General features: G+C 42.9%; 1 protein-coding gene across 1 annotated transcript; it reads right to left on the bottom strand.

Moving 5' to 3' along the window:
- Window positions 1-3,987: 3,987 nt before the first annotated feature.
- AP1S3 (adaptor related protein complex 1 subunit sigma 3) lies at window positions 3,988-20,603 on the bottom strand. The gene is made up of 4 exons (XM_033068813.1): window positions 20,527-20,603; window positions 6,435-6,543; window positions 5,354-5,491; window positions 3,988-4,437 (listed from the first exon to the last, which is right to left on the bottom strand). The coding sequence occupies exons 1-4, from the start codon at window positions 20,541-20,543 to the stop codon at window positions 4,402-4,404; spliced, it is 300 nt and encodes a 99-aa protein (XP_032924704.1). The 5' UTR covers window positions 20,544-20,603; the 3' UTR covers window positions 3,988-4,401.
- Between the last annotated feature and the right edge of the window lie 6,097 nt (window positions 20,604-26,700).

A 26,700-nucleotide genomic window follows, 5' to 3' on the forward strand; every position in this document is an offset into this window, starting at 1 on the left:
ATAGCTTCTTCCTTTCCCTTAGCCTGTCTCATTAATCATGTTCCAAGGCAACAGGTTTCCATGACAGCAAACATTAACTCTCTTGCAGCACAGCCTGTTATTTCTGCTACAAACACAAAGCTTTCACTACTGTACTCTAACCCAGCCCAGCTAGCTTCATGAAAAAAGACCCCTGAAATATGCTAACAGTCATTTAAATCAACAGCTCTATTTCATTTGTACTGTGATCCTGCTACAGAACACACAGCACTGAACTCAGCAGCAATGTCGTCACTCCCCCAGAAGGACACTGGTACCTGCTCTGAGCTCACCAGTTCTGCCAGCTCTCTAAACCAGAAATAGTGATGCAGGATGATGATGCAGACTCCATGCTCGCAAAGACACTGGATAAAGTTAATGAAAAGCCCACCATAGGGATCAGCTGCACAACTGAGACCTTTGGGTTTAGTCATCTCAGGCAGGGTGAGAGCAGCATCCCCCTCACACAGGAGCTGTGCTGACAGAAATACTTTTGGACGCACTTTCAGTGGAACAGAACGTCATGGACAGGCAGGGATGAGAGCTCTCTCTCTCTCTGAGAACTGCTTTGTTATTTTGAGGGGACTCTGGACTGAACATTTCTGAAATCTCTGAAAGCCCCACTCACACTCCCATCTTCCCTTAAAAGCCAGCCCCTCCCAACAACACATGTATTGGTTCTGCATGCTCCATTACTCCAATGCAGCACAGTGCCAAGCAAAGCACTCTACTGAAAGGACTGTGAAATAAAATAAAATAAAGAATTCCTATTTTTTACAAGTACAACATTATTCTATCCAAGGAAAATTCAGATACAGAATCAAACCTAAACTTTATTGTGATTTTCCCAGTGGGGTTTCTGAAAGCACAGGTGGGTTGCAGGAACAGCTGGGGAAGATGTTGAAGACTTTCAGTGGCTCTTGGTAAAACAAAAACTGTTAAGAGTCAACCTAAATGTCAGTTTTCTTAAATTATTTGTAAGAATTGACACCTTTTAATAAACACTCAGAAATTCACAATGAAAAAACAAAAGTTAAAAAAATTCATGAATCCTGTGCAATTCTGCTGCTCTTGCCTCTCACTCACGATGATTTGAACATTTCTATTACTTTTGACATGATTACACTTATTTTTATCTCAGTCCAATGTTTTCTCTTCTGACACGGTATGGTCAGAGGTGTCTCAACTCATGTGTTGCAAAGAGTTTCACGACAGAGAAGCAGCTCTGTCCCAACCACTGAGCAGCAAGATCACACTAAGAACCCTCCAGTCAGAGATGCTCACGTGAAAATCAGGCAGCTTTTTGTTACATGCAGCTGGTAAGAGCAGGGAAGGGAATCTAGGCTAGCAACATGACCATGATTAATGGTTATATTAGCAAACGCAATTTTGCAAACTAGGACATGTGCTGGAAGCTTGTCAGCAAGGTGAGAGTTTAGGTAATGGCAAAAGGTGAGATGAGATTGAAAACTTAAGTCTGCTAATACTTTTTTGGATAATAATTTCATAAAGTTTCACAAAAAACTTTACACTGAGCATTGCCTAGGATAGTCAGGCAAGTTGGAAAGAGAAACATCAATGGCAAATATTAATGGCAATGCTTCACTGATCAGTGAAAATGTACAAAAAGATACACATACCTCCTGCTCCAAGAAAAATCAAGGAACCAAGACATCAGGAGACATAAATCTTCTGATGAGCTATGCACTGCAGTGCACTAATCTATGTAGGGTTTTGTTACTGGCAATGAAGCTCACAAAGATGGGAACACGTGCAGTCTGACAGTGACCTAAAGGTGACCCAAAAATAAATGGGTTTCATTTGGGTTCTTCCCTTTGGAGAAAGGCCTGAGTTGAACTGAATTCCATTACAACACTACTCACCTGAGTGAGCCCTTTCTCACTGAAGGTTACAAAAAGTTTAAATACAAGTTTTATGTTTCAAACCCATCTGTTTTTAAGTATGCAGGCTGGCAAGTGTCACATGAACTAAGGCTCACTGGCCTGCTTTGTGGAGCTCTGCTACAGCTCTCCTACAAAAGCATCAGGAGTTTGTTTCTTGAAGCATTAACATAATTCAGCAGTCCTTTTAGAGTATTTAACATGCTTTCCATTCATCTCTGTAGCACAGAGGTAGGTGGCACAACAGGCACACCATATTCCAATGAACCAGACTAACTCCTTCACACTTACCAGACAACTCCTTCACACTTCTCAAGTTGACAGTGGTTACACCAGTTTGGCAATGCTATTTATTTCAGATGCTATACTTATATATATGGCTGGTATAAGAACCTCTACCCAGTCCACTATCTTCTTCCATCAGGAATTCTCTTCAACTTGAAACGATGCAGAAAGAAGCCTTCTGGCTGTTCTTAAAATGATTGAAAAGACAGGCCTATGATACCCTTATTTGTACCAAGAAATCTTTTTGGTACTTTAATCTAATTCAGAATTCAACTAATTTTAAGAGTCAGAGAATCACAGCACGGCTCCAAAAGGGAATAAAATCAAACCACTTATGATTTCAGTTAGTAGAAGTCACTTACAAAAGCAGAGTGGAAGGAGCCTCTTTGCACATTCTGAAGTGATTTCTTAAGGATTTCTTAATCAATTAAACACTGTACTTTAAAAAACTTAATTCCAAACCATGAGAAAATAATATACCAATTACACAATTTCATTAATTTGCTATTAAATTGGATGTCTTCAGAGCTATTAAAAGCCCTTCAGCAATTTTTACTGTCTTTTCCAGGCTGAAAATATGCCTTTGATACAGAGAAAACAGATGGATAAAGTAATTATAAAAAAGAGCAACATGATGCTATGAACCAGTTTGTCACAGTTTGACTAACAGACTGGAAAGCACAGGCAGAATAGTGAGTGACAATCAGCAAAGCTGTGTTGTGTCCAAGTGCCCCCACCCTCCAAACAACCCCCAGTGTCCCTCCTGTTGGAAGATACAAACTCAGGAGGAAGGAAGGAGCAATGACAAAATCAGAGTAAGCATGCAGGACACTTAAGGATTAGAAAGACCTCTGAAAGAAAATATTGACTGTACACGCCAGAAATCAAGGGAAATACTTATAATGAAGGGAAATGTGATAATGCTTGGACCATTCTGGCACATTTGTCTGATAACTTCCCTAATTTTTGTATAGAATAATTTCATGGTTTTGACAGAAACAAAACATCTAGCTGAGAGTTATGGGTTCAGATAAACAGAATTTCTATGAGACTCAGATTCTGTTAAAGGAGGACAACCTCTCTAAGGAAGCCAGTTCAATCAGTTTATAAACTGCACTGAAAGGTGAGTTAACACACCTGGCTCCACACACACTCCACTGCAATGGTTTGTGACACACAGGAGAGCAAACAGCCCAGCTGACTCCTACCATTTTATCCTTTTCACAGCTTGCAAAGTTATAAAAAGCTGATTAAATTACTCAGCCTTCACAAAAACAGGGCATCTTCAACTACTAGAAAGCTGATCATCCCAACAGGCACATGAATTTCAAACTGGAAAACTCTGCTGAGAAATAAGGGCTTGGGATACCAAAAGAGATGAGATTTTCTTCCAAAGGCTTATTTTTTCTCTTCAGGTTTTCTCCTGTTGCACAATTTCAAAGTTTGGAGCCTTTGCAGAGGTCAAAAGGATCTAGGAAGAGGACAGGAAAACGAGAAGACAGAAACAGGCTATTTGCATGCAGCAGCTAAAAAAGAATTCATTAAATTTAGGAGAAGCCTACCTCCAAACAGTCTTCCAGATTAAATGGAGGCATGGAGTGCACTCTAGGAGCAGTCTTGTTAGCAGACTAGAGCAGAAAAGGGAAGTGAAAGAAAGGGGTTGCCCAAAGAGACACACATTTCCTTGTATACTTCAAGGGTTAATCTTGTCACAAGTTTGTGAAATCAGGGCCCACAACAATTTGGCTTTTAGAAAAAAATTATTATTACAGCAGAATAACCATTACATTCAAAATAATGGACATTTGTACAAAAGTAGAGTCATACAGTCAGCAGTGAACAAAACTAGTAAAAACACCTCTTCAAAGTATTGTCAGAGGAGCACTTTGTGATGACAAAACCCGTAGCTAAAAGACTTGGTGCAAAACGAGAGCTGAGTCCAGCAAGGAGAGGAGAAACTAGATGGGGGTAGTAACAACTCTGAGAAACTCACATACAGAGTAATGCAAGGAATTGTTAAACAGAATTGTTAAACCCTTTGCTACATTAGCTGACCTTCATCTTCACCATTATACAAACAAACCCCTTCAGTTATTGGTTTTTGGTATTTCTCTGAGGATCTGGCACATTGGGAAGCAATTTCAGGAAGTGCACTTTAGGGGTGCATACAGCAGTTTTCTCTGCAGGTAGTTAAGCATCAAAATGCAGGCTTGTTCATGTATTCTTCCACTGTCTAGGAAACAAAACAAAAATAAAAGAAACAGCTGATGCATTATAGAGTGGTACAGTAATATTCATAGAAACCCTCTTGTCCCCTTTGAGGACAGCTGTAGTTTTGCAGGCAATTAGATAAGACTGATTAAAATACAGAAATAATTCTGCTTTAAAACATGCAACAGAGTGGTTTAAAATCTGACCTTTAAATCATGCCATAACACAGTTGTGGCTCAACTCATCACACCAGTGGCCTTTGCACACAGAGCCTGAGTTTCACGTGCACAGGGCAGGGCACTGTGGAAACCTGTTCAACTCCCACAGCACATCCCAAGCCAGTTCTACCACTGTGCTGCTCCCTTCAGGATTGTGATGGAGGAAGAAATGAATGAAAGCCATCACATTCAACTGTTTTTGCCATTCCTGGCTCAATGGTACCTGTCATGTTCCAAGTTATAAGAGAATTCCTGCAGGGTTCTGAGTAAGGGTTACATATCTGTGCCCTGCAGAAACACTACACAGTTGCTTCTGAATGAAAACAGAGTTTGCCAGCACAAAGTCTTTCAAATTTTAAATGTTAACAGTAGGTGACGTTTCCAATGTATTAGTGAAATAGATTTTTCTGTATTTAAATATAACCTTAGCTTATGTTCTTATATTAAAGAAGTATCTTACATACATCTTAAACTAGTTCTTAATAAACTCTAGCAGTTAAGCTGCAAGAGAGCAACAGCTTTGTAAAAAGAGCCTCCAGATGATACCAAGAGGGTTGAACTGAAAGTTTTTGTAACTGCACTGTTGTACCTGTTGAAACTGAATATAAGACACACTTGGATAATTAAGTACCAGAAGTGCTTAGCTGTGTTATCATCTCCTGTCAAACAAGGAAGATGTAGGAAGATGAGGTGTTTGCCTTTTGTCCTCCTCTGCCTTACCTCCTGCAGCATGTCAGACTCTTCTATGGCTTTCACTGCAGTCTTCTTTGAAGTCTCTTGTACTTCTCCACCAATTATAAACTCATCAAGAATAAAATAAGCTTTTTCAAAATTAAAGATAATATCCAGTTCGCACACCTGCCAGAACAAGAGGCCACAAGCACGTTTCAATCACTTTTACAGTATTACAAGCACTATTAGGCCAAAAGTTGTTGTGATGATCAAATACCCTCAGCATATGCACCCCTGTGGCAGGTAGCAGGGCAAAGAAACAAGCTGCATGTTATGCAATATTGAAGTTTCTGCACATATTGTCTCCACATATAAAGACTTACAGCAAAGATATTCTACTTAATTTATTAAGCTCATGCTGGTTGTCAGAGATCAAAGTGACTTCCTGGCCCCCTAACCTTATCACAGGTCCTACAAAGCCCTTGTGCTATGGGCTACCTACATTCACCATTTCCCAGGGCAAGATCATTTCCTGCCCAGCAACAGCCACCAACTGCTTTTGAGTTTTGAGGCAGTACAGACATGAGTCATAGCACAGTGATTTAACTAAGATATGAATTGAGGTAGGCAGGATAATTTCAAAAATATTAATGGAAAATATGGGTCTCTTGTAGTCTCTAAAGACTTACTGAAAGACTTATTTGGACCTTCTTTAAGTATTTTCTTTTAAAACCCAGGGATTTTATCTTTTGCCTCTATGTCCTTAATTGATATACAGTATTACGACACAAACAAAACCAGTCTATCTGAAGATGTCAGGAGAAATAATTGAAGTACTTTAACCTGTTTTGAGTTTTTAAAATAATTTTTCCTGAAGCATTCCCTTCAAATTCTATCCCAAGACAGACATACAAAGCATCAAGATTAATTCTGGGCAAGTGGAAAAAGGATGGAAAAACAATCTTATGATCATTTCAGCACTATTTTATAAAACACTCAAATAATTAATTTCATTTTGGATTGAGAGCACCTGCAGGGCAAGTGCAGCAGATGGAATACAAAGCAAATCAGCTGCACATAATTTTGTTTCACAGACAGGAATGAGTTCATGGGAGAAAGTGAAACCTACGTTTCCAAAGTATCTGTCCAGGAGCTCCACATATCGATGAACGACCTCTAGTGTCAGGAGCTCATTATCCTGGTCTTCTATTGCACAGCAGAAATACAAACTAGCATACCTGGGGAAACACAGGAAAAAACATGGCAGTGAACAGCTGGGACCTCAGTGCTCTGCTCATCTCTCAGAGGTCATTCATATGACAGTTAATTCCTCTCTAGACTCTAAAATAAACATTTTCTTTCATTCTTATAGTGTCCCAGAGAACACTTTAAAACATCAGATGATTTAAACTAATTATTATTTCACTTAGAAGAACCACCCTTGATAAAGTGGGACACCTGTAACACTGGACATAATAAAACAGACAATAAATCATCAGTAAATAGTGCTCTCAGGTCTCCTCCACCTGCTTGCAATAGCATTACAGTAAGTGGGGTTAATTAATCTATAGGACAAGCTACCTCTTCTAATTAAAAAATAAAAATAAGGCAAAGGTGAAATGAGTTACATCTCAGCAAGCCTGCTGACTATCAAATGACAGTGTTTTACAGAGGGCCAGAATGCATGAAGCTGCTCGGCTCAAACAAGCTTTGTAACTAACTTGCACCAAAACTTTTTGGTTAAACCAACCCAAGATCTATTCAGCTTGCTGATACTGGGGCTGGAGGCCAACTTGTCACACAGGTTCTGGTTAGATGTTTATATCCCTCCCTTCACAGCATGGAACTCAGATTTTGATAAATGGGAGATGTTTAATTCACCCAGTGTAGTACACATTAAGGCTACATTTGTTTGCTACAACTTTAGGAGAACAAACAGACTGTTAGGATTAGGCATCATGTAACTGGGGAGCAGGGATTTCTTTGCAAAAGGAAATGGGAATTGATACTTTTCAGAGCAACAAATATTTCAAAAACAAAATTTGACAAAATTATGTAAGTGCCTTGGAACAGTTTCTGCAGTCTCCACAACTGATAAAACCCAGCACACACATCTCAGTCAGGCTACCCTGGGGAATTTGAAGGGGCAGTGAGGTCTAACACCTTCTAAACACCAATACCTATTAGGTTACTCCTGTTTTTCTCATTTGACAGACCATACAAGTATTTTGCACCCCACAATTACCCTGCTGGTTTATCCAGGGACACTGCCTTGTCATACACAGATTGCCAATGGCAGGCTCCTAACTCAGCCCAGCACCACAAGTGTTGTTTGCTGCTTTTTCTTAAGTGAGCCTTTATTTTTCCTCTCCTAGCATGTGTTACTCATATGAATAGTGATTATACGTTCTTACAAAACTACTCACACCTTTTGTAAACAAGCTTGAGGTCTTTCCAGTCAACAAAACTACTTGTTTTTTGATTGCGAGACAAAATAATCTGAACAATTTCTCGAATGATCTTTTTCTTCTCTTTATCAGGTAGCGTCGTGTACCATTTCTGAAGCCTTAACTTCCCCTGCCGACTGAACAGCAGTATAAAGTGTATCTAGAGTAAACAAAGCAACATGGTTAACACCAGGGCCACGGCCAGGGAAGGGCATTCCTCTGCCTGGCACCAGAAATCCCAGTCCTGGCCAACACCTCCAAACCTGGCATGATGGCTGGAGTGGTGTCAGTGAGGTCTGGGGAGGCTCGGCATGGGGAAGATCCCTTCTCTCTCCTATTTCTTTCCCAGGCAGCTCTCCCCTCCCTGTGGCACATCCTCCCTAGGTAAACCCTTTACTTCTCTCCTACCCATCCTCTTACCTTGTGCAAACAGCAGCTTCGCTTCCTTTTCTGCCCCTGCCCTGGGGAACAGGAGGAGCATCACCACTTTTGAGAAGAGTGGTGAGAAGAGGGCACCATCCCCTCCTCCAGCAAAATCACACACCTCAGCAAAGGGAATAAAGACTTATCCACAACAGGAGTAGGGAAATCAGGATCAGTGTGGCAGAAGACAAGAAATATGAAGACTGAGATAACAATCATAATCACTAACAACTCTGATATTGCACTATTTCAGATCACAAAACAGCAGGTTCCTAGAAGAGCCAATAAGGGGCAAAAGAAACCTACTTTGGAAAGGATGCTTGACTGGTTTTACTGAAGAAAGTAGAATATTATGAAAGTCAGACAATTATAATGACGTCAGTAAATGATACTGTATTAAAGGACAGTATCTATACTGTTCAAAAACTTCAATTTTAAAGCTAGTCATAACTTTACAAGGTGTGACCTATGATTTTTTATGCTTAGCATAAGCAGTATTCCTGAAATACATAAGAGACAGCTTTTAAATGCCAGTGGGGCTTTGGGAGAAAAGTATCAGTTCACATTTATATAGATAATATTATTAGCAGGGTAAAATAACTGGCCATAGTGTATATTAGCAGTATAGTAACCATTCACCCAGATCATGAAAATGGCTTTAAGAATGCAGGACATCAATTTGAGGACAACATCCTTCCCCCACAGGACATCTTCTGCTAAATGAAATAAACCTCTACAAACCCACCTGGGGGACAAGGAGGAGATGGTTGAAGACATCTGAACTGCCCTGTTCTAGCCAGGCACCCTGCCTGCTGCTGTCACCAGGACCCAGGGATTTGCAGGGAGGGTAACTGTAGCTATTTCCATCCATGTGTATGACAGGTACACTGCCAGCTGTCCAACAGTGACTGGTGGCTTCCCCTCATCCTGGGGGACCAGGGAGAAGCACAGGAGCCTCACTTTCCTCACCTGCTCCCAAATCCTTGCAAAGCCCTGATTCAGCAGATCTCTTAGCACATCCCTCAGCATTAGCTTAACCTTCTCCTTCCCTAGTGTTTTTCAATTTACACCCTAAACCCTTCTGCTCCTTGTTTCCTCTTCCAGTTTATTGCTGCACCTCTACATTTCCAAGTGAGGATTATACAGTTCATGTTCACAATCACAATCAAGATTACAATGCAGATTTCTGTGAAAATACAATCATTCCACACTCTGGTAAAGTCTGATAAGTCAGAGAAGTTTCTACACAAAAGAAAAAAAGGAAAAGCTACTGGATTTTGAACAAAACATTCATTCATAATTCAGAACCACTCTCTAGCTATTGAGTTGCACAGTTGTTGAGTAATCTGGAAATGAGAGTTCTGACTATACTGAGAAAGACTTCAAATGTAGAATCATTTTCGGGAAAGGAGGAAGTTTTAGTTGTGTGTCTGGGGCAGGATCTACTGCTGGAAACAGGGTTCTTGCCACCATTAGTCTAATGTGCTTGATAAAATTGCAAGGATTTTGTAGCTGCCTTCTGTTGAGTCCTATAATACTCTCCAGACAAGCCTGCTAAATAAAAACAAGTATTCTGCTGGCAGGACACATGGCCTGATTACAGTGAAGAGCAAAGCACCATGGTTTTGCCTTTCTCTGTTCATACTACCAGCTGGGTTTTGACACAGGAATTGTCCAGCTGCCAGAGTTACCCCTTCCCAGGCAATGTAGGGACACACTCACTGTCCATACACCTGCCCACTGAGAGGAGCTGGCTGAATGAAAGGCTATTTTGCTTGCTTCACAGCACATTAACTCCAAAGCCCTTGTAAAGTTGAGGGTGTTTTGAAAAGCAGAGCATAGGTTCCACAGATAAGAGCAGCAGGTCAGCAGGAGTCCATCTAAAAGCCATTGGGTACAGGTAGCAGCTATTTGACAAACAGATTTCTAAAAATATGGTGAATCATCAGATAGGAGAGGATGATCAGATTTGACTGAAAATGCAGGGAATGAGTCAATTAATCTCTATCAAAAGCTGACAGCATGTTCAGCGTAAGACTAAATTTTGTGGCAGTGTTTGCCTGCAGTGTTTCAATAGGAAAATAAAATGAAAAGGCATTCTGGTTTAGGCTCAGCTGTTGGACCCAAGAGACCTTAAACCTGAGTGCCTGCATGTAATACTCTTATCTGCAGAAGTGCAACTTTGTGCCTCTAAAAGGTTAAATACCAACAAACCAGGGAATCACTGTGAATATTACCACTTTCTGCCCATTAGTTACTTCAGGATGTTATGCTTCACCCATGGCAAAATGAGCTGCTCTCCACTTAAAACTGCTTAGAGAACTCCACTGTTTCTTCTACACATGCAGGTGATGTCTCACCACCACTTTTATGAGCTGAGGCAATGCTCTCTACAATCAGAAAATATCCATTAATGCTCCTGAATGCATAAACATTCATACACAAGCTCCAAAAATCTCATTGTTTGGGTCTCCTATCTCACACTATTTCATATGTACACTTTAATAAATAATTGCCTCACTTAGCAATTTTATTATTACAGTAATATATACAGGTAAAAAAGAGAGCCTTTACTGTAGCACAATTCTAAATTTTACAGTCTGCAGCAATATAGTACACCCTCAAGCCTAGGTACATATCACTGGCCAGCTAATAACTACTGTAACAAAATAACATATTAGAAAGCTGCAGGTACTTAGAAGCAAAAGTATTGAGTGTGGGGTTTCTCCTCTTTTGGTTCTTCTTCCTTTTTCTAATTTCTGAAGCCCTTTCAATCTGGGGAATTCTGTAGGAGGTAAGTAATACATTCTTAAAAGGTTAAATGGCTTTCAGCATGTTCAATTTCAACATCCAATGCTGCTGCATTCAGTTTTCAGCTCTGCTCTGCCCAGCCCCACTGTCACAACACAACACATTCCTCACTCTGATGGCTCTGCTCTTTACATCCCACTGGAAAGACTGATGCATCAATAAACCTGGTAATGTTGAAGTACTGCACAAGCACAAATCTAACAGCTCATCTGTTCCTTGCTCCTCGACTATGAAAACATATTTGCTTTCTTATAGTGCTGATGACAAGATGAATGTTGATTAAGAAATTTTCGGTTGCTTTTCAGCAGCCAAACTGCAAATAGTGGTAGATTATCCTGCAATGCTTTACCATCTTTAAAAGTTCTAATTCCAGAGGAAAACAAAGGCAAATTACTTGCTACAAGGAGAACACCTTAGAAAGCAGGGTGCTTTCTACCATCCCAGGGCATGCTGGCTGTGGCTAACAATCACCAGACCCAGGGCCGAGGCCAGCGGGAATTTTTACGTCTGAGACTGAGTGGGTCAGGATGAAGAGTACAGTTTCTAAGAGAGCACTGGCTTCCTTCACATGTGGAGTCTGTGGAGACAAGTTTTGGTCTGGGAGCTGAGAGTAATTTTATTAGCTTGTTTTACTGAATCAAACCAAATCACCCACAGCACTGTGCAAAATTACCTCCATAAACGTCAGTAAGGAATCCAAATTACTTCCATTTTCTATTTGTAGGCTATTGGAAAAATAGTTTGTTGGAGTATTTTTTAGATCAAACATTTAAACCAGGTTTCTAAACTGGAACTCAAACCCCTTCTCATGCATCTGTGAATCAACTGCAGCAGTAACTTACCAGACTGGAAAGTTACAGGGCCTTCTGCTCCATCAAGATCTACAAAACTGTACCAGGATAAAAAACAACACCCTTAGTTTCAGGGCCACAAAAAAAAATTCTAATGCTAGACTTTAACATGAAATAATCTACCAACAAATAGAATAGACAACAAAAATGCAAACTACAGAAGGTTTGCATATTCACAAACAGCAAATACAAGAGAGACAGAAGAAACTAACACTGATTACATTCCAGCTTCCTTGGGAGATCTCTCCCTTCTTAACTAATGGACTGTAATAATCTGATAAGCAGCTCACCCAAGCTTGTCTTCTGGACTGTTCCCTGCCAGGACTGCAGGTCCCCTTTGGTACAGTGTTCCCTACTATTTGGCCATTATACACTTCAGACTGATCAAACACATTACAACTGGCTCAGTAGTTTCAAACTTGGATCATTTTTGCCTTTATGGAGGGTTTAAAATTTAACCTAATCTGCAACAATTAGTACAACTGTCTAAAGGGCTGTATTCCATTACATACACGACAAACCACCTGCAGGGAGAGAAGATAAAAATGAATACACAGGAAAGGGGCTTTCCTGGCTTTTCTTTTCTAGAGTAATTTCTGCAGTTTACAGTTTAGTAACACAAACATGTAAAAGATGCCCTGTTTCTTCCAGCAGGGTGATCTCCAGGGGTGTGCAAGAGGCTCTAATTCACCATACTGTGAGAAAGAAGAATGTGCACTAGAACTGCTTCTCCTCCTCCTGTAATTCAACCTGCACAACATTTGCTGACTGGTTCCAAACCTGTTCCGTGGCATCTGGCTTCTCCAGGTCCCTGGGGGAGGAGAGGAAGATAGAGATGGGAACTCATCAAGGAGCCTCAGGAGAGGGAAGGCAGAAGAGGAAGACTGCAGAAAAAAAGAGCAAGAATCCTCTTTCCTGTCTGGGTGTGTGGTTGGGCAAGGATTTGCTTGAGGTAGCTCAGCCACTCCAGCAGCTCTGGGCTTTCACTCTGCTTGAGCTGTAACCTATCCAAATTCGGTTAAGAGCTCTCCAAAATCAAAGCCACCTTTATAAAACAGACACCTGATATTCACATGTAAATAAAATTTGCAAATTAGGAACTGCTATCCTTAAGCAGACATCTTGGCAGAGTGAGCAAACTTTCAGCTTTCCTCAAAAACTTTCTGTAGGGCAGCAGACAACACAGGACGTGCTAAGCAATGAAAATTCCCAGACCGCATAAAATGGGAAGTGGGATGAAAATCCAGACCTTCAGCTGCCAACAGAAGCCTGGGGAAAACCAGACTGACTGGCTGTACCTGGTGGAGAGGAAGTGACTTGCTATGATAAAGTTCTTTCTTTTTTTAACTTACTCTGATTCCCCTGAAGTCTGCTTGATCTGCTGCCACTGTTACAGTCTAACAGAGTTCATATTCTGCTTCTCTTTTACTTTTTTCATTCTTTCCTCTGATAAGAAACAACATGTTTTCCAATATAGACAGCTTTCCAGATGTTTTTATCAGTATTTATTTTTACATCACAACTGAAAATAAAAAAAACCTACTTTAATTAAATTTTCTCTTTTAAAAAATATGAACATTCACATTATTCCAGCCATTAGCTTTTTTCCTAATCTCCAAAACATTTCAAGACTAAAAAATTCCTTCTCATTTTTGCTTTGTTTAGGGAGGGATTTTTTTGTTTTGGAGGGGGGAGGAAAGTAAACACTGATTTTTAAATTTTTTTTAAATTGTGAACACACAGTTGGTTTGGAATGTCAGGTGTTTAGGTTGAAATGAGAAAGATGTGCAGAACAGACCTATTGACCTATTAACATTCTACCCACATCAGGACAAGACAGAATACTAGCACACTCAAGTACAGGTATTTTGGTATTCTGCTGTTACATGAAATCCCATCTGGCTACTGACCTTTAATACACATGCTGGAGTTTCAGAGCACTTCTAAAGCAAATATGTAAAATTCAAAACAGACTACTTAATTAAAAATATTAATTTCCTTACTTGTTTACTCTGTCACTAAAACATTTATTCACAGCAGCACAGGAGCTGACAGATGTTTATTAAATACTGTTGGCTCTCAGCTTTAAAATTTCAAACACGTACTTAGTCTGTATGATGTAAGCAAGTAAGAAAAAGGAAAATACACACAAGCCCAGCAACACAGAAATCCTGAAGCACTGTATTGCTGCCTACCTGGCACAGGATTCTTCCTCACTTAATCTCCATTAGGAATATTTCTGAGCAATTTCCTCCAAACAATACATCCAAAGTCCATGCAATAAAAGCTGTGCCAGATCATTACAGGCACACGTGACCATAGTTACACATTGATTTTATGCTTTTCATGATGCAGAAGTCACCCTTATCTTATTACCAAAGATTTTAAATGGACGAGCACACCAGCATTTTAAAGATATTTATAATATATGGTATCGATCAGACAGCAACAACCTTCTTGATAGCCTCACTTGAGTTAAATAAAACTATAATCAACACAGTATAGCTGAGCTCAAGCTGCTCCCTCCTGATCCCTAACTAAGGGCCAGAAAACAAAGCTCAAGGAGATTTCTAAGTGCCCCATAAGTGCCCAAGCTCCCTCTAGCTCTGCTCCCACTTATCTCTACATGCAGCAGGTGGAGTCCTCCCGACCTTAGCTCATTCCTCATCAACTGGTGACATTCCTTCACCAGTGTCCTCCCTACAGCACAGGTATGCCTGTACCTCCTCCTCATAGGATGGGCTGTCCCACCAACAGGATGAGTTCCTGCACTGCTCTGGAGAGCAGAGGTGGCACAGCTTTCCAAAACAGCTCCAAAGGGGCACATTCAGACAACGGCATCCAGTTTTTACAGAGGATAAATACTGGTAATTTTCTTAAATTTTTCTTCCTGAGAGTGGAATTACTCCAGTTTTCAGGTAAAAAAAAGAGATAAGCAAGCACAGACCCAGGCTAGAGTTTGCATAAAAGGCTCTGCCACAGAAGAGCAGGTCAGGGAAGCAGCCATACCACTGTCCCTTCAGTGTTCCCTTCAGCGCCAGCATGGGACAGACACAGCAGGGATACGAGCTGCCTGAGCTCACAGAAAGCAGCAGTTTGAAGAGATTTGAAACAATTATTAACCAGGCTATCACATCCCTTCTGCCTCCTAGGCTGGGCTCTTAGAGGTGTTTTTATTTACTTACATGTTTTTGGGAGGCAGAGGACCTCCCCTCCCTCAGAGGAGAGGCTGAACAAACTGACAAAAGCTACCCCTAATTCATTACAGCCCAGTGCACTTTACAGGAACAAGAAGCTATTTTTCTAGCCCGTTCCTTGAACTCCAAGTGAAGAAACAGAGCTAAAATCTCACCCAGTGGATTCCAGCAAAAGGTGTAGCTCTTTTAGTTTCATTTCCACTTTGCCTTATCAGTTATTTGCAAAACCCTGCTACATGAAGGCACCGCAGTGCCCTTCCCTTGCCTCTGACCTCTGCAGGAGCACAGTTAAAAACCTTTGCTCTGGGACAGGGCAGGCATACCTAGATGATGACAAGCTAACCTGGCTCCTCAGGCAGCTGACAGACACTGCTCCAGCCTGGGGATTCCCATGTCTGGTGGAACAAAAACACTGCAGATTGGCAGCAGCCTCACACCCATTCCTCCAGCTCCCAACAAAGATGTTCACAGAAAACCTGAGCTCCAAAAGGACCAAAGATATAAACATGACCTGAACTCACATGTAACTCTGAAAGAGCATAGAATAATCTTTTGAGAACATTGAAGCATTTAATTTAGGGATTTACAATTGAGAAATTCTCAATTTTCCCCTTTAAACTGGCATTTTTTTCATTAAGGTAACAAACCAACATGGATTTAACCTAAGCATTAAGCATAAAGGAAGCAACCACTGTTTACAGAAGGAAGGGCCAGAGAAGAGAATCTTCCAAAATGCTTTGGAATATGTTGGCCCAGTATTTAGCCTGTAGAATGAGAAAGGATCACAAACTCATTCTGTTATTTATTCAAGGCCTGTCATGAGACCTGAAAGAAAGGAAATGCCTGAGATACTGCCTCTTTCCCATGCCATCTCCTGAGGCCAGAGGCTGTTGAGAATTTCATGCAGCACTTCCCACAGCTTCTTAGAGCTCACAGCACACAGGCACTCACACAACACTTCCCCTGCTCTCCCCCCAGCACACAGCCTTGCACAACAAAGGCACAACATGGTACATTTCTGCATTTTACCGAAACAACAATGAGCCTGTTTCTCATTCCCTTGTAGCTTGTGCCCATCACTTCCCACAGGGAACTAAGAAGAGGATGGTGACCACAGAGCTGCTGTGCTGGCTAACAAGCCACTGAGAACTACAAGTGTCTGAGCAAAGCTATCTCCAAGCTCCAAAGGCAAGCAGTAAGGCAACAACAGGCATTTACTGGTTAGTGAAGAGTGATTGTAATGCCCTCCCTAACAAATGAGAGCAGATGGATGTCCTACATAAACTCAGCAAGCTAGAGAAGAAAAAAACACTGGTGCACAGAGTACTTGGGGTTATGTCTGTAATACTGAGAAACACACACCAGGACATCCCAGGCCATACAGGCAGTCTGGCCAGAAAGGCACGCCAAGCCTGCCTTCAAACACACAAATGTAAATTGCACCTTCCCATCCCACCCCAATGCCTCTGCACGCTGAATTCCTACTCCCAAATGAAGTGCCATGCTTGCAGGACTGGATCTTCCAACACCCTCTCTACATTGCAACATCTGCAGAAATGCAAAGGCCCAGGGGTGGCTACTCAAGGAACCACAGAGCCAATGCAGCCAAGAAAATGCAGATGACAGCCTGCAGGAATAGGACAGCAGGGAAATGAATAGGCAGGGATGGAAATCAGCAACTGGGCACATGCGATACAGACAGAATTCTCTTCACACAAGCAGTATAGTTTTAATTTAGGCATCACTAGCAAGACCACAACTGGCTCACAGAAATGCCTGATGTGGATGCCAAAGCATAAATCTTGCAAGTTTAATCTTACAGGCTTAAGAATTATGGGCCAGAAACTGCATCCAGACAACCCACCTGTGGCCCCACCCTATATGAGCTGCTTAACTACTGGGACACCCACAGCACATTCGACAGTGGATTGAAAAGAGTCATCTAACCTGTGGGGAAAAGTACTCCCATTTATATTTTATACATTTAATGTCTAAAAATTTCACAGGATGTACCCTAATTCTTTGTGTAGCAAGCAATCTTTACAGTGTTCATGATTTCATGTGTTTCTGTCACTTCCCCTGCAGTAACCCCTTTGCAAGCAGAAAATCTATCAACTCAGGATCTCCTAAACAGGATGCCATTCCAGTGCCATTGTGCACTACCATAGTAAAAGTTCACTATGAGACAAATTAACAAAGAAATACCACATGAACTTTTATTGTCATGTAGCATAAGAACTGCTGCCTTGAACAACAGACTAATCTATTTGTCATTTTCTCTCCTCTCATCTGTTCTAATCTGTTGCCCTTGTCTTTCAGAGCTAAATGCCTAGAGGTAAAGTTCATTGTCTTTGTGAGGCCAATACACAGCTGTATCATGAGTGGAAAACAAGCAGTCATTCTTAGAACTGTAAACAGTAAATTCTGTGCAGCATTGAAAACATCTTTTGCAGATCTACATTAAGGGCATTGAGAGTGTTGATGAGATCAATGCTCAGGAGAGCTGAGAGTTCATCTCCAAACACTAGGCAGGTGTCAGCAGCTGCAGTCACAGCAACTAATATTTCCAGCCCAGCTTCTAGATCAGTGACTGGTTATCAAATGTCTTGCTAAGTGGAAACAGTGCTTGCCAACTCCTTTTCTATTCAGGCCAAGTGCATTTTTAGAGCCACTGTGCTCAATGGGATTATTTTGATCTTTCTCCAGGGTTTCAGATCAAACCCACAAGTACTAATTTGTCTCCCTGTAGTGATGAGTAGCACAGGTAGGAGGGAATCAGATCCTTTACTATACAGGCACCAATTCTGCATGCAGAGCTACACAAGCAGAGCCGTGCATTTATTCACAAAAGTAATCCTGATAACACTGAGGCAGCAATAGGATCGAGGTGTTGCAACGCTTACAGGCACAAGAGACTACAGCAACACACGTCCTTGGGGAGACTTATCTTTTCCTCCTCTGTGCTCTCTCCCCACTCTTTGACTTTGTTGAGACAGCAATCCTTCATGAGTTGTATCTCTGCTGCACCCACATATGTCGGGAAGCAGAACTGAGTCTTTTTAAAAAGGCATTTAAAAAAAAAACATGTCACAAAGCACAAGATGGGCATAAAAACTGTTTCTCAGCTGGATATGAAGTCAGCTTTGCTAAACAGACTCTTCCCTGAAAACTTGCCTGGAAATCTGCAAGAGAGTAAACAATTGGAGCAGCCCTCTGGCTAAGACATGGTACCATTTGCACAAACATCTTTAATTCCATCTCAAAAGACAGAAAAGGGTGGCAAGCACAATTCTGTCATTCCAAAACGGGGGAAGCAGTCTACGAAAAGCTTAAATGACCTGTTGAAAGTTCATCAGCATTGAGTCTAGATAAGGCTTATTCTTGGTTGTAACCCAGCAAACTCTTTTTTCTCGACTCATAGCCAGAGTGTTAACGACCCTTTTCCAGAGACTGGATGACAGAGAAATTTAAAACTCGAGTTCCCTGACAAAAGCACTGTTCCATCAGCACCAGATCCTCAAGAGAAGAACTGGCTAAGGCTGACAGCAGTAATATAACATAGTAACACCAGCAAGTGCTGTACTATGGCCTCAAAAAATGGAAAACCAAAATTCTTTCTTGTAAGAATGCACACTCACCTTGTAAAATTCTAACCATCAATAGAGTAGTCAGACTCCAGATCATCAACAAGCAGCACTACTGTAAGCAGTGCTCCCCTGGGACTATCATGAGTGCTTTGAAAACTGGCAGTTGTGAAGTACATGCATCAAGGAGAGTTCTGAGATCAGATTCCCTGAAATCAGCTCCCATATTTACTGACCTTCAAGGGCAAAATAGGAACTCCAGTTGTTTACATAAGCTTACCAGAGGGAAGTGGGTATGTAGGGTTGTCTCGGGGTGTAACCAGAGAAGTTACACCTCTACAGGGACTTAAGGTGTGGAGATTGCATTGCCATCTGTAAACTCATTACTGTGCATATTCTATTTGCAAATATAATGACAGCTACACCTTTCTAAATACAGGACACTAACACATATTTAGCATTCTGGCTAAACCACTGAAGAGAAACAACACAGCAGTGCCTTTGAGGATAGAGACAAACAGCACTTGGCCTCACTGAAGGAGTTGAGAGGCTTCTGTTCAGCTGCACGGTCAGTAACTGGTATTACAGGTGCACACAATGGGCAAATTGTGCAAGACAGCAGCTCGGGGCATGCCCGAAGAACCTGCCTCAAGCCTGAATTATCAAGTAGTGAGATGGTTTCTCTATTAAGAGCCATCATTGACCATCTCACTACTTGGGAGCCTGCAGTACCCCCCGGGGAGAATCTAGCCATTGTTCTCATGATGTTGGCCATCATTCTTAACAAAAGAGAGCATCCACAGCAACCTTTTCTGACCTCAGCAAACCAACACCAAGCGCTGCACTGGAGAGGCAAAGGGTCTCCGCTCCCGGATCCTGCCCTTTAACCTGAAGGGCTGCTGCCCCTTCCAAGCCCAAACGAGGCACTGCCAGCCTGGAGCCGGCTCGCACAGCTGGTGACCGACCGACAAGAACAGAACCAGACCCAAACGCTCTCTCGCTGGTGCAGCACCTGATGGAAAGGTGCAGCCACATCCCAACAAGCCCCATCAGAGCCGGCAGCGGTGCAGAAGCACCCGGGCTGCAGGTAATGCTGCTGTCCAAGCCCTCCACTTACCTGGCACCTGGGAATACAGCCGGGGAAAAGCTCTTCCCAACGATCCCGTCACAAGAAAACCCACTGCCCAACACTGACCCGCCCTGCCACCAGTCCGCCCAGAGCCAGACCGATCCATACGAAACCTAACTCCGTCCTTCTCCAGGCTCTGGAACCCACTCGCACCTCAGCTCCTCGAGTTACAGGAAGGCTTTACAAAACCTCTCTGTAACAGCCTGGTGTTCCTGGTTGTCTACGAGAGGCTCTCGGCGTGACCCGAGCTCATCGCGAGGGTGGGAAAGCAAAACGAAGAAGAGCAGAACTTTCATTTCCCCCAAAGGGTGCAAACCTCGCTGGAACCCGCCCGGCAATGGCTCAGGGCGCAGCCGGTGCCGAGGGGCGCGGGCAGCCCCGCTCGCCCGGCCTCGCTCCGCGCCCTCACAACGCGCCCGTCGAGGGCCCGGCGGGGCACGGGCGGCTGCTCCCGCCGGCCCGGCCGCGCTCCGCTCGGCCCCGCTCACTCACCATGGTGCGGCGGCTGGCTGGGAGCCGGCCCAGCCCGGCCCGGCCGCCTCCGTCCCGCCCGCCCCGCTCAGGTGAGGCCGGGCCGCATCGCGCCTTCCCACAATGCCCCGAAAGGCACTCCCGGCGCCTCCTCCCGCCTGCCGGGAGCGCCCCGGGGCACGGCCGGGCCCGGGGGCGGCGGGGCAGGGCTGCGCTCCCCGCCTGCCCGGGTGCTGCCCCGCCGGCTCCGCCGAGCCCGCACCTGCTGCGCTGGACGTGCGTGAGCGCTCCAAGGGCGCCTTTCTCACCTCGGCATTCCCGACATTAATAAAACGCATTTCGTGTCATCCACTGGCTCGGGCTACTCCCCTGTCAACCATTCATGCCCTGAAGACACGGGTAGATCGACAGGCATGATTGCTCTGCTGCCCATCTCCATCAGAATGGAACTCTGATAGTTCAAATACCTTCAGTGGCTGGGCTTGGCTCACCGGTGCTTTGTGATGCAGCTGGATGAGAGGGCAAGACATCAGCAAATCCCTGTAACCTGTGGCAGGGATTTGCTGATAAGCAGCTGGTGCCAAAAGAATGTGCAACATCCACAGACTCAGCACTTGAATCAAAAGATCTAAATCCAGGCCTAAGGCTTCTCAAAGTTGTATGAGGAGCCTGATCCAGTTGCAAAGTACCACCCGAGCATAAAGCGAGAAGACTTATCGTGCTTAAGTCCCATGTCTGTAATGTAAAGAGAGGCAATTCCCAGAGCACAGCATGCCTCGGTTCAGGATCTGGATCCCAACTGCTCAGGCAGGGAAGAGCTGTGCCCTGCTCCTGGGTGCAGTGGTGCATGAGAGCCATCAGTGAGGATGGGAAAGAAATTCAAAGGGGCTTGGGGACTTCAGGGATCCCCGTGGTGTCAGTGACAACCCCTGTGCAGCCACTGGCTTCAGAGAAGGGAGATTCCTGGCCAAAAGCAATTGTGCATGTACAGCTGAGAAGGTAGCTGGGTGGAAATCTGCTCCCAGTTGGAAATGCAAATTTGCAAGAGCAGAGTGCAAATGCAGATGTGTGCTCCTTATTCAACACTGTGGAGGTATCTTCCACATTTCCCTAGCTGTGCATGACCCTAGTCCCCTCAGCCCTCCCTAAGTTTTGGTTTGGTCTATACAGACACACTGTTCCTGGAGCCCTTCACTGCTGCTTGCTCAGTTCTGGTTTCTGCACGTCCCAGCCCACCAAGCAGCACATCTCACACTGTGCTGTGGTGCTGCTGGCAGCCCAGTGCTCTGCTTTCACTTCTGGAGTGCACCACACGCAGAGTACAAGGCCCAGCTGCTCCCCACATCAGTGACACTTCATCTGCTGCCCTCCCGAGCGCACACAGAGCAGCACTATCTCCAGAGGGCAGAACACCTCACCCTTGTGCTGTGGGTGCAGCACACACTGTGCCAGACAGCTCTGGCCTCACTGGTTGTACTGGGGCTCCATCTTACCTTCAGTGAGCCTGCCAAATACATACTTAGTGCAATCACAATCTGTTAAAGCAGACCAAAACCTTTTACCAGATTCTCTGAAAGACCCACACAAAGTGCCACAGTACCCGCACTGCCTCTCCCAGGAGACAAACACCTGCCTTCCCCACAACCACGTTCTTACCCTGTCCCTTGCACCCCCCAGCTCTGCTGCTGTGGTCTGTGCAGAACAACAGAGGGCTGACTCTGCACTTAAACCCCAAAAGGAATTTAAAATTAAGGGATGAACATATCCCTCACTCCCTACCTATGTTATTTATTCAGGTGATGGACAATAATATTTTTTTGTTTAACCACTGTTTCCCAGTAATTTCACTTTTCTATGCAAAGACCTTACCTAATTAGGCCATAAACTCAAGAGAACCAACCTGCTGCTTGTGTGTTTTTGCAAGTAATCAGAAAAAAAAGTGGCAGCAGAAGCAAATACAACATGCATAGTGTGAAAATTAAGAGCAGTGGCCAAAGTCAGCCCATTATGGGCAATCTTGGAAGTTGGCAGAGGGAAGCCCTATAGAAACAAGCCTGCAGATACAGGATCATGCCTAAATTAGATGCTTTCCAGCTCAGAAAGCCAGGCTGCACTTAATGACTGCCTAACTAGCCATGGTAAGGACTTGGAATTCTCCCCTCCCTGCTTCTCTGCCACTAGCACTGTGTAGCTGCATAATTTTCTGATAAAGAAGATAACCATCAGTAGTTCCTAGCTGGGAAGTTTGAGCTATTAGTGTCACTCAGCAGTGGGAGCAGGGGGAGGCAGCTGGGGCACACAGTTGTGCCAGGTGAACCAATGGGGTGAACTTATGTCAGTTAAATGCCATTACATGAACTCCTTCCACTGCTTCCCTCAGGCCTAGTTAATTAACTTGAACATGAATGTTTGCAAAGTAACGCATACTTATTTCTCTAACTCAAAACTGCAGCAAAAGGCAGTTTAGAGACCCTTTTTTTGGCTTCCTTTTCCGCAAGGAAGGAGTATGAACATTTTCTTTCTTAAGGGTTCTTTGAAACAGGCTTTTAAGAGAGGCAAGGAGCTTTTTACTGTTGTGGCATATTTCATCCTCTTTGCTTATATTCCACTCTCCTAGCAGGCTGTCATGTTCAGAAGCAGAAAACATTCATACCAAGAGTTACAGTGGATTCAGTGAGCCTTGTGTGCCTACTGAAGAAAAAACTTCCCTAGCTCCTAAGTACCAGTTTTGGTGGGTCTGGGCATTATTTTTGTGAAAAGAAGTCATTGCTAAAATGTCAGATGCCTAAGCCTGCAACAGGCTTTGTCTTGAGTCCTCCTATCTCTGCAAGCTTTGTGCATTCAGAAGCTAATCCTGAACCATGTAAGTAAAGCTATATATTCAGCAGTGATTTACAATTAATTGGGAAGTTATTTTCCTGTGCATTTTAAGAGAAACAAATCCTGTCAGCTTCAATTAAGAGACACAAACTACTGTCTAAAGAACAGTAGGGAATGAACAAAATTTAACATTCTCACTTCCTTCTAAACAAAACTGCACAAGCTTTCCTTCTGAAAAAATCCCAAACCACCTTTTATTGTAGAAAGAAGCCTTTTCAGTGACACTGAGTAACACAACAAATGAGACAGAAGAGCGAACCCTTATTCTGATTCTAGCCAGAAGATGCTTTGGTGTTGTTTTCCAGCATTTGAACTGAGCTTAGAGTACTTCAGGTAAGTTGCCCTGTGCAAACCAAGGAGTTGAGACTGATGAACACGCCACTTGGTGATTTTATAGGAGACCTGCTGTGCAGTTTTTTTACCACTTGATACTATGTCTGTAGGGGAAAGAAAAAAACTTTAAAAGCCCAATTTAAATTGAGCTGCAGGAGGTAGCTTTTAATTGCACTTTGGATCAATAGAGAAGGAACCTAACACTTGCACTTGGTTACTAGGCAGGGCTTGTACTTTTCCAGACTGCTTTTCCTATATTCCCTTTTCCTTATTTGCTCACACAGTCTGGATTCTCCACAATTTAAGTGCAGAACAAAGCATTCATATCACTAGTTCACATACCAAATTATGTATCTGTGCCACAAATGTTGATACCTTATCAGCAGCAACATGTTCAGTAAATTGAAGTAGTTAGTGTTAAAAATAGCAATCCAAATCATTATAGCCTGTACTAAAGTGATAGGTGTACACAAGCACTTAAAGGGTGTCAAGTAGCATTTTATTTGATTTCCCAGCTGTATAAAATTAAAAGCAGGCCAAAAGGTAGACAGGCATTACCAAAGCTCTGTCGAGAACTTTTTCAATCCAGAGAAAACGCGTTCTTGTAGCCCTCTTGTGTTCAGTTGTATTAACAGCTATTACATACACAGCATCCTTCCTTACCTCCCCAAAATCACAGCTCTGCATGCCTTAACCACACTGCCACTCAGTTCTTTGTCCTGTACACCTTCACTCAGTTTCTTTCATGGTTTTCCTCTTTCCATCCTGGTTGTAAAACTGAAACCCATTCAGGTTCCTGTGCTCCTGGGCTACCCATGCTCCTGAAACAGCAGAGGGCTCAGTTGGTATAGACATACCATAAAATAGGGAACTGCTGCTTTGGAGTGGGAGGACTAAAGCACCCCTCATTGCCTGTGAGTATGCTGATATTCCCAGCATTTCCTTTTCATAAAAGGACTGTAATGAACACAATTTACAGCCTTGTTTCTCCCTTTTAGTTAATGCCTGTGAGTTCAAGTTTTAAATTGAGTGTCCTACAAACACCATTTAGACACCCTTGCAGTAATCACTCTGACATTCTCCAAAATCTGACTATTGACAGTTCTGTTTATTCCACACCTTCCCTGCCAATCACCATGGCTGCACTGCTAATGGTGCCTAATGGGATGGAGCCTTGTAGTTGAGGATAAGCAAGTGGGTTCTGGCCTAAACCACACTCACCTTCCATGTCTGCTGCCTCGGCCATCCTTCATTCAGCTGCTGCAGGAGAGATCAGGAGGCTCAGGTGAGCAGGGCAGTTGTGCTTCAAGGGCTGCTAGTGCCTGTCTCGGGGAGCCAGACTCCAATATGGATGTGCTGCTCTGGAGGAAACCTGGAGAAGGAGCCGTGTACTATGGAAGAAAGAAAGAGAAATGAATGAGAACAGAGAAAAGACAAAGGACAGCAACAGAACTGACAACCAGCCATGCCTTAGCAGCAATGCCATCAAGGAGTACAGGCAAGCAGTGCCCACGCTTGATCAGCTGCACAGGTGCACTTGAGCTCATGAAAACTTCATTTTGACAGATGTGGATTTTGAGAGCAGCTGAAAACAGGCTTCAGAAAGAAGACTCAGCATAGCTAGTGTGAGGCATAGTATCTTCTTTACTTGAAAGACAGCTAGAGTAGCAAAGCCAGGAGCAAGTTAAACCCTAATGTGTGCTTCTTTATAAACAAGGTAAAGAGGAGAAAAACATGTACCTTCACAACCCATAATTTCTTTGTGATAAAAACCAATTTGCTGCAGACAAGCCAGTCAATCCCACCAAAATTAACATAATACATCAAGAGTCAATCAAATAATATGCTTCTGCTTCTTTGTGTGAGCGGATTATACACTAGAACTTCTCAGAGACCCTGGGTACAAATGTGAGTCAGACAGCAGGTAGTTAAAGCAACTCAGAGCTGCTGATATGTTGAGGGGAAAAGGGTCATGCATAGAAGCAGAAAGCAAAACTTCTAATGACCCCATATATTTCAGTTTATTTGATACTTAATTTTATTTTAAAAGTACTATAGATTTTATTACTGATATAGATACTTCCATTGCCAGAGTAATAAAGCAAGTAACAGTCTTTGAATCTGTTCAACAATTAGCTTTTGCATATTAAAAGTTGAGCAGACTACATAGCTACCTAGAGCCCATGCCCTTACACCTTCCAAAGGGACAAAAAGCTTTATAGGATCAATTGATAGCAGTCACTTAAGAGATTCTTGATCCTTGTCTTTTGTAAATGAGAGGCAGAGAAAGCCTTCAAAGGCCACACTGAAACTCCCTATAAGATGGCTAGCTGATGACAAAATCAGTTTTTAAATGTTAGGCTGGCAGAAATTCATCCTTTTCTGTAGCATTTGATTATAGCATTTCACAGTTAATCAGGTCATTCAGCACTAAGGACTTAGTCAACAGAGATGAAAAGCCTTAGAGAGCTTTCCCTCTGAACTCTGTAGTAGTGAATCTGATCAACATAAAAATCTGTGCCTGTTCCTGCATCTAGTGTATTCTTAACTCCTTAATGAGTGAAGTCAATACTACAGGTACTCACACCTGGCACAGCTATCTGAAATTTAAATGAAGTTTTCAGTAACAGGAATTTGAGAAGGTGATCAACTGTGCATTTTCAGTTAGAAAACCAATACATGTAGTTTTGTGCTTTCACTACAAGGACACCATTTGCAATTCTCCAGCATCTTCAATTTTAACTAGAATTCATGTGCCTTACTCAAAATATAAGATGACACAGACATCTAAATAGTCTTTTCTGACTATAGATCAGCAACAGCTTCATTTTTTTCCAGTCAGTTTTTGCTGGAACTAGAAAACACAGGAATTTGCCTTGGGAAAGGTGAGAAGTTTAAGCTGTTAAAAAATGACACATATAATGTTTAAAAAAAGCCCCCAAAAATAATTATATACCACATAGGCTCTTCAGTCCTCATTCAAAGGTGGCCAGTTTGACAAACTCTTCCAGATTCCCTCTCTGGCTCCCAAATACCCCAAGGAAGCAGTGAGCCACACAACACACTTACCAATCAACATTCAGACATTCCAAGTGTTACAAAGCCAGCCAGTGCTGTATTTGAGCCTGTGAAGGCTGTGAGCAACTGTGAGGGAAAGGATGCTTTCCAGTTTATCTCCATCCTTTCTCTGTGAGAAAGTATCATGAAACAAGTGCAACCACCTTGTGTGGCTGTGCTCACCCATCCAGCAAAATTAGTATTTCTTTGGC

Source organism: Catharus ustulatus, chromosome 10, assembly GCF_009819885.2.
Source record: "Catharus ustulatus isolate bCatUst1 chromosome 10, bCatUst1.pri.v2, whole genome shotgun sequence".
Lineage (NCBI taxonomy): Eukaryota > Metazoa > Chordata > Aves > Passeriformes > Turdidae > Catharus > Catharus ustulatus.

Coding starts and splice junctions, on each gene's coding strand:
- AP1S3 (XM_033068813.1), bottom strand. Junction 5,492..6,434: donor TGGACAGATACTTTGGAAAC/GTAGGTTTCACT, acceptor TTGTTCTGGCAG/GTGTGCGAACTGGATATTAT. Junction 4,438..5,353: donor AGTCTGACATGCTGCAGGAG/GTAAGGCAGAGG, acceptor TTTGTTTCCTAG/ACAGTGGAAGAATACATGAA.